The sequence below is a fragment of the Oncorhynchus keta genome, chromosome 21 (genome assembly GCF_023373465.1).
Source record: "Oncorhynchus keta strain PuntledgeMale-10-30-2019 chromosome 21, Oket_V2, whole genome shotgun sequence".
NCBI classification, from domain to species: Eukaryota; Metazoa; Chordata; class Actinopteri; order Salmoniformes; family Salmonidae; genus Oncorhynchus; species Oncorhynchus keta.
In genome coordinates, this window is record NC_068441.1 from 44196206 (window position 1) to 44210818 (window position 14613).

Here is a 14613-nt window from a genome sequence, read left to right on the forward strand (position 1 = left end):
TCAGAAGAAATTACTGTCTGCTCCTTCTTGTGACTTCCGTAGGATATGGCCAAATGCATTGCAGACTAGTGGTAACCAAAAACATAATATGTATCTTGATTTAAAAGACATTTTGTCAACACACCGTTGACATGCAAACAAGTAGTGGTCTGTTGGGCGGAAGGCAGCGTAGAGGTTAGGAGAGTTGTAACCGAAAGGTCGCTGGTTAAAACCCAGAGCAGACTAATAATTATTATTGTCGTATTTCCCATAATCTAATTTAGCGTCCGTAAAAGATATGTCCCTGCTGTTAACGACGGTGTAACAACGCAGCACAGTTTTGGCTTTTTCTCGAAAGGATTACAATTTGGCCCGCCCACTCAAATATTCAGTGCAATGTTGCTACAGTAGCAGCCTATGCCCCTGATACCTGATGCTGCAGTGTTACGGATCACTGTGTCTATTATCTTGATAGAAAAACAAGTCAGTGGCTGATATCAGTTGACTCGATAAGCGTAATATTTTGGTTATAGTAGGCTGTATCTTGAAACGTGCACACTGCCATTCAAAGTGCGAAGAGCATGGTCGGGATCACGGGCGCTTTGCAATGTAAGTAACTAACCTATCTATGTTTTAGTGCTGTAAAATACACGTTAAACGTTTTTGTGACCATTTCGAGTATTATTATTTTGACATTATCCTATGGCTATTTGTTTGGATGAGATGCGCTGCTATAAATAAAAGGGACAGCGTCAAATAGCTACTGGTCGCGCGCGCTCAGGAAAGGACTCAAAAATGCGGAAACTGTTTGCATGGAAGGCTGGTCGATTTTCCCCATAATATATCCACAACAGTAGACGTGTCTTTTGTCCTGGGTATTTCGTTGCCTAGTGTAATGTTATGACGTTTAGTAGGCAGACATTTTTTATTTGACCTCAATAATTTGACAAGAGTGCAAACATTCAATGGGACATTCACACATAGCCCAAGCAGGCCTACATCAAGAAAATATAATTATGTTCACAGTCAATTAAAATGTGTCTCATTATAAATATTATTTTTTTTGCATTACCTTTGTTAATTAAATTAAATTATTATATTAGTAACCTAACTGTAGGCTATAATAACATGCATATAATGATGTTGTGAGCTTTGCCCTCGTATAGCTGGTAATATCCTGATATTATGCTGCGAAGGCCGTCCCTCTAAATGTGTCTTTTCAGTGGATGATTTGGAATTAGTCCACCAGGCAAAGTTTTGCACCATCTGGAGCTTTACAGCTTTTCAAGACAATAACACCAGGCGGTCGAAAGACTGCCAATAGAGAACTCCCACTTGTCTACTTAGCCTGTGGGACAAAGGCACAGTCATGCAATGCAAGTGGGGTCGCCAGACCTAGCCACAGCCTCAAGGCACAACTGTATTTGTGTGTTTGACCCGGGAGAAATAATTTGTCTCCCTTTTGTCCCAATGTCGGAATAACAAACGATGTCTCGACAAAGACGAGACAGTAGTCCTAATGATGAAACATCGTTTGTTACAGTAACCAGCAGAGAGCAGCAGAGCTCCTCTGGCATCCATGATGGAACTGTAATCGTGATTGATCTTCCGTTTTATGGTTCTTAATGTTCTTGGATTTTGGTCCAAAATGTTGACCTGAACGAATACATGTTGAAATATACAGCTAGTTTCAATGTAGTTGTTTTTTCAATGGTATAACTTGAATCGTTTTACAGTATAGAGAAGGGAGTGTGGCACATCGGTTGTCTTGCTAGGAGATAGTGTGCAAGGAGATAGTTGTGCTAGGAGATAGTGTGCAAGGAGATAGTTGTGCGATGACAGAGGTGCCAAAGAGAACACAACATCGCTCACGTTCTTTCTCAATCACTGTTTTGTCCCTTGATTCAATTAAATCCACTTGAAAACATGTGGGCAAGTTGGACACAACTACAAATTTCCCCATTTTCCATATTTTTTTCGCTTTTTTTTTCTGATTCCATTCCCCTGACTTTTTAAAGGGAAATAAATAAATTACAAAAGGGTCCTGCAGGTTTGCATTAGGCTCCTAATTGGTTTTGGCTTGAGTGGCTCCTCCGGGTTGCCAGATCTGGCGCCTTTATGTTGTGTTGTCATGTGGGAGAATTTCCCTGGCACTGTGGAGAGAGAGGTGCCTGTAGCTGGGAGTGAGTCAGCCCAGCATCCTCATCCCCTCTCATCGCCTCTCATGTACGGCTCTCTCTGGTCTCTGAGTGGGTCTTTTCCACCAGTAACACCTGTTAATGCTTTACTGGGCCCCATGGCGCTGCTCTCATCCAGCTCCATAGTCAGGCCCATCAGATTGGAGGTTTGCTCTAAGCCTGGCCCCCATTAATAACTATCAGAGGATGAATCTGAGTTTGATTCAGAAACGCAGATGATTTGAGTGAAGTGGAGCAGTGTGGAATTGAATAGTTTTTTGTTGTTGAGGTGAACTAAGTTTGACTCATCACTGATTGGTGATTACATTTTGTGTGCACAGGCAGATCATACATAGTCATTTATAAAGTGTGGTTATGACTGGAAACAACTTGAGCAGACTTTTATGCTTGGTGTGGAGTTAGATCGGGGTGCCTCGCTTTTCCGTGACCTCATCAATTAGAGCCACAATAAAAACAATCGCAAAAATATTCTGTTTCCATGTCTTCTATTCATTAATGAGGGTCATAAACTACTAAAATACCAACTCCAAAAGTCTAAATGAAAACCGACCTTTTACTCTAATAGATCAGTCTATTCCCTTTGGTGAGAGGAAATCACAAACATCCATCTCTCCTATCCATTTAGAAGTCTACCCTAAATCTCCCCCACAAGGGTTAACACGAGTCAGAACCCAGCAACCCAGAGTTTGCGTGTTAGAATCTCTTCATGGATAACTTTAGCATTTTCGCTACTTTGCAAATACTTAGCATGTTATTTAACCCTTCCCCTAATCTTAACCCCTTAACCTAACTCCTAAACCTTTTAACTACTTAGCTAGCATGTTAACTAGTCCTAACCTTAACCCGTAACCTAACACTAACCTTAACTCCTAGCCTCACTAAAGTTAGCCACCTAGCTAGCCTATCTAACATTAACCACAACAAATTGGAGTTTGTGTAATGTACACGAATGCATTATGAAGGAAGAAAACTGTGTAATGAAAATGGTGTAATACACACAAAAAGTGATCTTTTTTCGTGTGCCTGTCACAAATTTTGAATAAGCAATTTGTGTCTATTTCACAATAAGATGTGATAGTGTGTTGCGAGCCACTGACTCAATAAATCTCCCTTGACAGGCCCTGTCATGTAGGAGTGTTTTTGTGAGCTAGTCGCCGTCCGTCCTTATTTCACATACCCCTATTATTTCAGCCTGTGAGGCAACCTGAAACGAAGGAGAGAGAGGGAGAGAGACAGAAAAGTGACAGAGAGAGAAGGAGGGAGGAAGAAGAAAAGGGAGAGGAACTGATTAACTGTCAGGAGAATGTGAGGCTAATTGACGCCAGGTTCGCACAGCTGTTTCTTGTTGCTGCGCACTGCACGGACCGGGTGGGAGGATTGGATCCAGATGTGGGCCCTGCTCTTCGGATCGCCCGCCAATAACAATCCTCTGGAATGCCAGTCTACAGGAGACAAAACCTATTAGTGGGCCTGGGGCGTGCTCCGCTCCGTTCCTCTCTCCATCTCAACCCCTTTTTTTGTGGACGGTCAAGACTATCACTTCTTAGAGGCTTTTTGTTATGCTGTTGAGTTGACTACAGGGCTCAGTATGCAGAGCTGTCATTTTGTTTGACTAACTAGCCTCATAATGTTGGTACTGTGTCATTGTATCTGCATTACACGTTGATATCATATGACACATTTAAGGCTTGAAACCAGCTATGGGGTTCAAAATGTGTTTAGCATATTTCAGAGGGCTTTTGAAAGTCCCCCAAAATGGATTAATACCTTTGTGTCCTGCTGTGAAAACCTTCATTGAAAATGCATGTATCCTTTCTACCCCTCTGTGTTGGCGGGCATTCGACTGGTGGGACGTGGGGGCCTTATTGTCTGCGGGAATTTATTAAGTCTCCTACTTTACGCAGAGGACATTGACAGAGAACAAAAGTACTAATCACCCAGTAGTAAATTAGAGCGGTCACAGTGGAAAAGACAAGTGAAAGGACCGTATCACCACATTATGCTTTTTTAATACCCGTTCTTCCCTGCTCCAGTCCAGACAAAGCCTCGTTAGGATTGGTTCCCCCTATTCTCCACAGCTTTCGGGATATTCTACCCCTCTCACCCTCTTTCTTTCGCACTCTCTCTCCTGGTCAATGGGGATGGGGAGTCCAGCTGCAGTGGGCTTGTCAGCACCCAGAGGAGAGTTCAAATCTATGCCTGTATGAGTTTCCCATTGAAGACTGATAGCACAATATGGACGGGCTTTCAAATGAGAAACTCAGTTGTCAGTTATTTTGGGAGCCCCCCCCAAAAAAAGACTTCTCATAATTTCCCCCCAAACCTTTCAAGAGTTAGGACATCTTTCAAATGCAAACCTTCTCTCGCAAGGCATTCTTTACCTTGTCATAACTGTTTACATTCTTTACATTGTCATAACTGTTTACATTCTTTACATTGTCATAACTGTTTACATTCTTTACATTGTCATAACTGTTTACATTCTTTACATTGTCATAACTGTTTACATTCTTTACATTGTCATAACTTTTTACATTCTTTACACTGACATGACATAACCGTGACGTGACACATCATCGGGTATTTAAAATCATGTGTAAAACTGGCCCAAGTCTGTCTCGTTGTATGCTTTAACGCATGTGTCAAACTCAATCCATTGAGGGGCGGGTGTCTGCGGGTTTTCGCTTGTCCCTTGTACTTCATTTATTAATTAAGGTCTCTAATTAGTAAGGAGCTCCCCCCACCTGATTGTCTAGGTCTTAATTGAAAGGAAAAACCAGCAGGCACTAGGTCCTCCATGGAAGGAGTTTGACACTCCTGCTTTAGCGATAACATTTTTTCTGGCTAACCAGCTGACCTAAATCACGGATGATGGACGGTTCAGACAAAGTCTTCCCATGTGTCTGTTGTACGAGCGCTTTATGCCTCCTGATGCTGCCTCATCAAACTGCACCCCATTTATCACAGCTATGTTTCCAGTCCTGCTGAGCTTCAGCGTCACCCATGGAAGGGGGTCTGTTCAGGATCTGTAGTCATAAAGTGCTGATCTTGGATCAGTTTTGCCTTTTAAAATCATCGGCTGAGTACAATTATTAGCGTCAGGGGGAACCTGATCCTAGATCAGCACTTCCACTCTGAGATGCTTTATGAAAACCTGTTGTCATTCCGTTATTCCCCTATCTCCAACTTTCCAGACACTATTCAACGATGCTTGCTCTTTTTTGTTGGAATGTGATCTTATCAGCAGACCTGTACCATGACGTTCATGTGTCTTTCCTTTGGTGGTATCTTTTGCTTGTTGGCTTTGTGTCTTGTGACATCAGAGGATCAGTGGTGTTATTGTGCCCTTAGTTTGAAATAACCATCAAGGAGAGGGCCAACCCTAACACTATTATGCCCTTAGTTTGCCTCTTGTGGCCACAAAGCCGAGGCAGGTGGTCTCATCATCCTTAGTGTGTGGGGATGTTTTGTGGAGAGACAGCTTTGTTTTGTTTAATTCGCTTTGTTGGTGTTTGTCATTGTTGTTTTGTTTAGAGAGAGAGAGAGCGAGAGAGAGAGCGAGAGAGAGAGAGAGAGAGAGAGCGAGAGAGAGAGAGAGAGAGAGAGAGAGAGAGAGAGAGAGAGAGAGAGACTTGTATCAGTTTTAGACAACAACAAAGAGAAACACACAACTTGTCTGTTTGTTTTGTTAGTGTGAGAGTCTCTCACACACATGCACACACACACACATGCACACACCTTCCGGGGGAGCGCACTTCTGACAAGTCTAAACATCCCTGCGGCTGAACCCTGAGTAAGTTAAAGGCATGCCTATGTGTGTCTGCCCAGATTCCTCAGAGTTCTTATCTAGCTGAGCTTGTAAAACCGTCTTCGCACTGGCAAGTGATTCAAATCACATTTTTTGCATATCCGATTCAAATTTGATCTTTTTCCTGCAGTCTGAACCACCAAAAAGCACATGGAATCGCATATATGATGCCACATTACGCCACATGATTCCTCAAATCAAATTCTATTTGTCACATGCAGTGAATACAGGTGTATACCTTACCATGAAACGCTTACTTATGAGTCCTTTGTGGGAGCTTTTGAATCAGATAATAATCTGATTCCTCGCCATGTGTCTGAACGGTCAAATCGTATTTATTTAGTTTGTAGACTGTTATTGGGCATATCTTGTTACTTGTCAAACTGTCAACAGAGTAGTAAGAACATGTTTAGCTAATTAGCCTGATAATTGTTTACAAACAAATGAGTGAATGTGCTAGAAATCTGAACAGCTACCTAGCTAGCTAGTTGCCTGCCTTGGCCAAAATTACTTGTTTTGAAAGTTGAATAATCTTTTCCTTTGAGGCTTTAAAAGTTTTCCTACGCTATGATTTTGAACAGAAATTGCGAGACATCCATGACAGGCATTGTTAACTTGCTACACAACAACTTTGGAGTGAGAGGAAGCACCAATCAGCCTACATGTACCCCTATGTGCACACCCGTTGTTACTATGACAACTAGCATAGCCATGTCAGCAAATGACTGCTGTCTGAACACACACATCCGACTCGGTCACTTGTAACTTGCTGTTTGGACAATCATTAGTCCAAAATGGATTTGAAAAACAAAACTGATTTGAGCATTAAGGCCTGCAGTGTGAACAAGGCTTAATTGAGCACTTCACAAATCCCCCAGCAGGCTCTGTCTCTGCCTGGTCAGGTGTTCATAACACTGCTCTCCAGATGAGCCACCTGCAAAACACAGGTGTGGCCGTCGCTAGACAATAGCACAACACAGCTGCTCTTGCCCGGAGGATAACGAGAAGGTTATAATAGGATCAACTGCAGGTAGAGGAAGGAACACACACGTACGGTCACAGTAACCGTACACCCTGATGAGATGAGGTCTCTGGCTGGCCATGTCAAAGTGCGTCTTTGAGTCGCAACGACGAGGACTTTCCCGGGCCACCGTGTTCATGTATGTTTAATTTCACCTGCCTATTGTTACGTCTCTGACATGACAGGAAAAGTACAGTTCACTGTGGGTCAGAATGTGGCACTATTGTCAGGTCCTTCCTGTAAGCACAACGGGCGACACAACCAACCACCACCATGGAATGAAAATCAGGTTAAACCATTTAATAGGAAGAGAAATGCAGTTTGGGCTCTTACTTTTTTTGTTTGTTTCTACTCTCACCTGTCCTACTGCTCAGACATGCCTCTTGTGAAATGTCTGCTCTCTTTAAAATCTGTTTTACAAGGTGACTGTTATACTGATCAAGTATACTGAACAAAAAAATATAAATGCAACATGCAACAATTTCAAAGATTTTGCTGAGTTACAATTCATATAAGGAAATCAGTCAATTGAAAAAAATAAATTAGGCCCAAATCTATGGATTTCACTTGACTGGGCAGGGGGGGAGCCAGGTCCACCCACTGGGGAACCAGGCCCAGCCAATGAGAATGAGTTCTTCCCCATAAAAAATACTTCTCAGAACCCACCCTCCCCCTGCAGGTGAAGAAGCCGGATGTGGAGGTGCTTACACGTGGTCTGCGGTTTGGAGCCTGGTTGGACATACTGACAAATTCTATAAAACGACATTGGAGGTGATTTATGGTAGAGATATGAGCATTAAATTCTCTGGCAACAGCTCTGGTGGACATTCCTGCAGTCAGAATGCCAATCGCTTCCTCAACTTGAGACACATGTGGCTTTGTGTTATGTGACAAAACACCACCTTTTAGAGTGGCCTTTTAGTGTCCCCAGCACAAGGTGTGTCTGTGTAATGATCCTGCTTTTTAATCAGCTACTTGCTATGCCAGTCCTGTCAGGTGGATAGATTTTCTTGACAAAGGATAAATTCCTTACTAACAGAGATGTAAACAAATAAACGTGTGCACAAAATGTAAAAGAAATACGTTTTTGTGCGTATGGAAAATTTCAAGGATCTTTTATTTCAGCCCATGAAACATTGGACCAACACTTTACATGTTCTGTTTATATTTTTGTTCAATGTACAATAATGCACAATGCTTATGTTAATCATGGACTTCAAATGGATTACAGTATATATTGCATGTTTCGGCTATAAGAAGATAAGAATGCCGTATACATATTGCATATGGTATATGTTACTATGCTATACTATATTTGTAAAAAGGCTTCAGGCCTGCGTACTGTAGGTATGAAAACAACAGTAGGGCCATAGAAAGTCGACTGTCAGTCTAGCATGTTTGTGTTTCTAATCAGTAGTTTAGAACTCATGTTTGCTGAAAATGTTCTACGGTTGGCAGAGGAGGACAAACTTCAGACAAGCTCTTACTGCATGGTGCATTTAGTGATTATAATACTGGAAGTGGGAGCATGTAAGGCTTTAACTATATATGCCATGGATAGCTCAGTAGGTTTATCTGGTGCTCGGTTTAAATGGAGAGAGAAGGAGAAGGTGGTTATTGAATATCGTTTAACAGAGTTATTGGAGAAAAGGTTTGGAGTCGGTCTGTGCACTTGGCCTTCCTCTGTGGAAACTTCAGGAAGATGCAGCCAAGTGAGCGTGTGACCCACCTCTCGTAAATTCTATGCGCGTGCACACGCACACATATACACACACACACACATGAGCTCTCTTTCATATACACACACATCAACACACACATACACATCAACACACACGCACACACATGCGCTCTCTTTCATACACATACACACACATTCACATCAACACACACATACACAAATGCACTCTCTCTCTCTCTTTCTCTTTCACCACCACACACACATCAACATACACACACATCAACACATACATACACAATGCACACACAGTCCTCCCCTTCTCCAACCCAAAGTGTAACAAGAGATCTGACGTTTTTCCATGGGTGAGTAGGCGGGTCAGGCCTTACTTAAACTAATCGCTCCCAGCAGTGTTGAACAGCCAGACACTCTGGAGCCGTGGGCTGAGGTTTTGGAATGCCACTGCCGGCTCAATGCATGCCTTTCATCGAGAGTGAGGGAGAGAGAGAGGGAATGAGAAGGGGGAGAGAGAGAGAGAGAGAGAGGGGAATGAGAAGGGGGAGAGAGAGAGAGGGGAATGAGAAGGGAGAGAGAGAGAGAGAGAATGAGAGGGGGAGAGAGAGAGGGAATGAGAAGGGAGAGAGAGAGAGAGAGAGGGAATGAGAAGGGGGAGAGAGAGGGATTGAGAAGGGGGGAGAGAGAGAGAGGGAATGAGAAGGGGGGGAATGAGAGAGGGAATGAGAAGGGAGAGAGAGAGAGGGAATGAGAAGGGGGAGAAGGGAGAGAGAGAGGGAATGAGAAGGGGGAAAGAGAGAGGGAATGAGAAGGGAGAGAGAGAGAGAGGGAATGAGAAGGGGGAGAGAGAGAGAGGGAATGAGAAGGGGGGAGAGAGAGAGGGGGAATGAGAAGGGTGGGAGGGGGAGAGGGAATGAGAAGGGGAGAGAGAGAGAGAGGGAATGAGAAGGGGGAGGGAGAGGGAATGAGAAGGGGGAGAGAGAGAAGGAGAGAGGGAATGAGAAGCGGGGGTGAGAGAGAGGGAATGAGAAGGGGGAGAGAGAGGGAATGAGAAGGGGGAGAGGGAATGAGAAGGGGGTGAGGGAATGAGAAGGGGGAGAGAGAGAGAGAGAGGGAATGAGAAGGGGAGAGGGAATGAGAAGGGGGAGAGAGAGAGGGAATGAGAAGGGGGGAGAGAGGGGAATGAGAAGGGGGTGAGAGAGAGAGAGAGAGAGGAATGAGAAGGGGGGAGAGGGAATAAGAAGGGGGGGAGGGAGAGAGAGAGGGAATAAGAAGGGGGATGAGGGAGAGAGAGGGAATAAGAAGGGGGATGAGGGAGAGAGAGGGAATAAGAAGGGGGATGAGGGAGAGACAGAGGGAATGAGGGAGAGAGAGGGAATGAGAAGGGGGGATGAGGGAGAGAGGGAATAAGAAGGGGGATGAGGGAGAGAGAGAAGGAATGAGAAGGGGGGGTGAGGGAGAGAGAGCGGGAATGAGAATGGGGGGGATGAGAAGGGGGAGAGAGAGAGAGGGAATGAGAAGGGGGAGAGAGAGAGAGAGAGAGAGAGAGAGAATGAGAAGGGGGGAGAGAGGGAATGAGAAGGGGGAGAGAGAGAGGGAATAAGAAGGGGGATGAGGGAGAGAGAGAGGGAATGAGAAGGGGGGATGAGGGAGAGAGAGAGGGAATGAGAAGGGGGGATGAGGGAGAGAGAGAGGGAATGAGAAGGGGGTGAGGGAGAGAGAGGGAATGAGAAGAGGGGGAGAGAGGGAATAAGAAGGGGGGATGAGGGAGAGAGAGAAGGAATGAGACCGGGGGGATGAGGGAATAATAAGGGGGCGAGGGAGAGAGAGGGAATGAGAAGGGGGGTGAGTGAGAGAGAGAGAGGGAATGAGAAGTGGGGATGAGGGAGAGAGAGGGAATGAGCAGGGGGGGAGAGAGAGAGAGAGGGAATAAGAAGGGGGGATGAGGGAGAGAGAGGGAATAATAAGGGGGGATGAGGGAGAGAGAGGGAATAATAAGGGGGATGAGGGAGAGAGAGAAGGAATGAGACCGGGGGGTGAGGGAGAGAGAGGGAATAAGAAGGGGGGCAAGGGAGAGAGAGAGAGGGAATGAGAACGGGGGGTGAGGGAGAGAGAGAGGGAATGAGAAGGGGGGATGAGGGAATGAGAAGGGGGGATGAGGTGGAGAGAGGGAATGAGAAGGTGGGATGAGGGAGAGAGAAAATGATTGAGAAGGAGGGGATGAGGGAGAGTGAAAAAAATAGGGGACCCATTTGGGTGATATAGGAGGGGTGTCTGAAAGGTAGGGTAGAGGAGTAGCTTGTCGGGGGGATTTTGGGGGCGTTTTTGCTCGAAGTGCCTCCCTCCACTGCAACATTTGTTTTTATTATCCCCGTGATGAGCTACAAACAAGCCTTTGAGTGAATCCATAGCTTTGAATTGAGTCTTCTTGGGGATGAGGCCTAGAGAGAACACCCCCACCCCAACCGCCCTCCCCATCCATAGGACTTCACATGGCCTGCTCTGATTTGATATCATTATTGTGCCAAGCATACAGTGAAGGAAATAGTCCCTCACTTTAGCGTGTGACCAGACCACTGCCAAGCATCATATTTATTTTACATTTTTTTCCTTCACCCTAAATGATCCTAGCAGACATGGAGAAAATCATTATGTCTCCTGTCAGGTTGTCCCCACACCAGATGTAATGGAAAAGAGGGCATTACAAGATCAGACGGGACTCCTGCGTTTTCCTCCTCCGATAAACTAAAGCAGAAGTCGGCAAAGAAAAGCGAAAGAGAAGGGGAGAGTTAGAGAGGGAGAGTTGGAAAGAGACAATGGTTAAGGTGTGAAGTCATCTCTTCGTCTGTCTCTCTACCTCTGTCTATTATTAGCACAGGACAATGGACAGAAAAATAAGCACACCCCCCCAAAAGGCCAGTTCCTCCAGAATGCACACAGAGTCCATTGAGTTCTTTGCAGTAGTGTGGAGGTATAGAGGAGCTGGAGCAGAGGAGAGCAAAGATGTGTTCCCTTCATAGTGCACTATTTTTGAGAGAAAGAGAGAGACACACACACACAACGATTAAGGTGCATTGTGCCTTCATTGATTCCAAGGGAACCCCTGTGGCCTGAGATATGGTGGGTGGGAGGCAAGCCAAGGAATGATCTGTTTTGGCTGGTTCTCATGCCTGTGAATGTTCAAAGACATGCTTGGCCTTCAAGAGACAATAAAACACACACACACACACTCTCTTGTGTCTACTTGAACCAAGGTGGGGGGGATCCGTGCTTTACGGCTGGAGAAAGAATTCACTTACCAGCATCTGTGTTTTTCGTTTACTTCCTGCACGGAGCCCTATTCTCATGTTGTTAGCAAAATAGCATGTTGGCTAACGTCAGCATATTTGCGCAGCATTAGCAGTCATTATTGCAAATGAAGGGAATGAATGTTTTCAGTTATTTTCAATGTATTTACTAACGTAAGACTCAAGCTGCCTCAAAGGCTTTTTCTCATTTGGTAAAAATGTTGTCCTCCTCCTTGACCCGTAAACCAATAAGTATAGAGTGGTCGAGGAGGATTTAAATTTGTTAGTAGGCAAATAGAAGACGGTCCTCCCCTCCCCAATAGCCTCCTTTTGGTGAGGAAGTACAAGTGTATGCTACTTGAGTACTTCACGGAACAGTTTTGAAATCGGTAGGGCTGACCCCATTTAGTCGACTGGTCGATAGGCTGTTGGTCGACTGAGATGTTTATAGTCGAGCAGTGGCAAATATATATAAAAAAATGTATGGCACACAAGACACCTGTCTGATTCACGCCTGTCTCAGTGGACTAATCCATTGTGGAGGCTGCGGGGGTGGCACACCAGTATCACCAGTAGTACATTTACCGTTCATTCCAATGATTTCTCATCTACAATGTTTGTTTGGTTACGGTATTTTCTGTTAATGTATTCAATATATTATTACAGTCTTACCATTGTCATTGTAGGAGTGGGCACGTTGTTTGCAGAGCGCACAACCTAGGCTAAAATACATATTTACGAATAGACAACTCTCGGTCGACAAATCTTTTTTTTAGTCAGGGACGGCCGTGCCACACACAAAGCATGCAAACATTTAAAAAACAACATGCTTTTTACTATATAATGCCTTGCATAACTAGCTAAATTAGTTTCTATCACTTTGTACACTTATTTTGGGAGTCCACCCTGTAAACGTAATTTGCATGATTGGAGGAGAGTCTCATTTCATACGAGCACATTTTCAGCCACTTTCCCTCTCCTTGCTGCCTCTCCTCGATTACCAGAGAGGGCACTGGAGTTGAGCAAATCCAATTGACCAAAGGCTGTAGTTTTCTGTCTGTTTCTTTACTTCCTGAGTAGGCTTCCATGTTTGTCTGTCATTAGCTTGTTTGCTAAGTATTAGCAGTCATTTTGCTATTATCACCAGTGAAATTCGCAGTAAATGCTGCTCCCTCCCTGCTTGCTTCGCAAACATTCATCACCTAAAACTTTCTCAAATGGCTTCGTATGCTAATGCAGCCCAACATTTGACCTAAGCCGTCAGAGATGTAAGCCAAACGTAGCGCTAAGGCTAATACATTAGCCGTAGCATTCAGATCATGCGTGCGTTGCCGTAGCAATAATGGGGCTCCTGTTGCGTTGTGGTGGTTGGTGGCTTTCTCTGCACAGAGAAGAGGGGGCCCACAGCACCGCCGGGCTCTACCCAGCTGTGTTGCCCTCTGGGGCTTGTTAAAAAAGCCTGTGGATAATTCCCATTTCAGAAACTAAGCTCTTTTACCCCAGCCCCCTTTGAGATGGAGCCTCCCATCAGCAGCCACCACAGCCATTCATGGGGCATTGGAGCCACCACAAGGCTGCATGGCCACCTTTTGTGATGATAATGTCACCTTTCAGTAGTCAACTCAGCTGACCGGGGGCCTCTGTGTTTTCCTAGCACAAGCTGGTGTGTGTAAAGGCTTTTGGGTTCGCTCCAAGAGGATAGCAGTTTGTGCCTGGGCCTTTTGCTTGAAGAAGAATGTTTTTTTGAGACCACATGACATGCCCTATCCCTGTCAGAGTAGGCTACCGTTGGCACTATTCAATGTCAATGTACTGTACAGGGTAATGATTGCATCTGAGAGTTGGTTATCCAAAATACGTTATCACTTACCGAGGTGTGACCACACTTTGGTTGAGGCTGTGTGTGAACACACACACTCTTTGGTTGAGGCTGTGTGTGAACACACACACTCTTTGGTTGAGGCTGTGTGTGAACACACACACTCTTTGTTTGAGGCTGTGTGTGAACACACACACTCTTTGTTTGAGGCTGTGTGTGAACACACACACTCTTTGGTTGAGGCTGTGTGTGAACACACACACTCTTTGGTTGAGGCTGTGTGTGAACACACACACTCTTTGGTTGAGGCTGTGTGTGAACACACACACTCTTTGTTTGAGGCTGTGTGTGAACACACACACTCTTTGGTTGAGGCTGTGTGTGAACACACACACTCTTTGGCCCAGCACAGCTGTATCCATTGAATCAGTAGCTATATCATTTGAGCTTATTGTGGACTCAAGGCCACCACCATCCCCCTATTGTGTTCTTGACTTTACATTTGTTTATGTGTAACTCTGTGTTGTTGTTTTTGTCGCACTGCTTTGCTTTATCTTGGCCAGGTTGCAGTTGTAAATGAGAACTTGTTCTCAACTGGCCTACCTGGTTAAATAAAGGTTTGATTAAAAAAATATATTTTTAAAAATTGCCTTCGCTCGCACAACAAACCATCCAACACAAGGCAAATTGAGTAATTGAGTGAGGTAATGATGTTATGTTTCTTTCTCCTTCTGACCCTCCAACGTCCATACTCCTAGTTCCTCCAAGCTGTGGACTGGAGGAGAGTGCTGGTGCTGTCGTTTAAGCT

General features: G+C 44.7%; 1 protein-coding gene across 3 annotated transcripts in view; it reads left to right on the forward strand.

Annotated features, from left to right (window-relative positions):
• LOC118377882 (protein CBFA2T2-like) overlaps positions 1-14613 on the forward strand; it is a 99265-nt gene that overhangs the window by 20393 nt on the left and 64259 nt on the right. For 2 of the 3 annotated variants that reach the window (XM_052473989.1, XM_052473992.1), the window contains exon 1: positions 21-588. The exons of the other annotated variant lie outside the window; for it this stretch is intronic. In XM_052473989.1, coding sequence (XP_052329949.1) covers positions 561-588 — 28 coding nt within the window. In that variant the 5' untranslated portion in view covers positions 21-560. Of the gene's footprint in view, positions 1-20; positions 589-14613 lie in introns of those variants that run through there. 3 annotated transcript variants of the gene reach the window in all.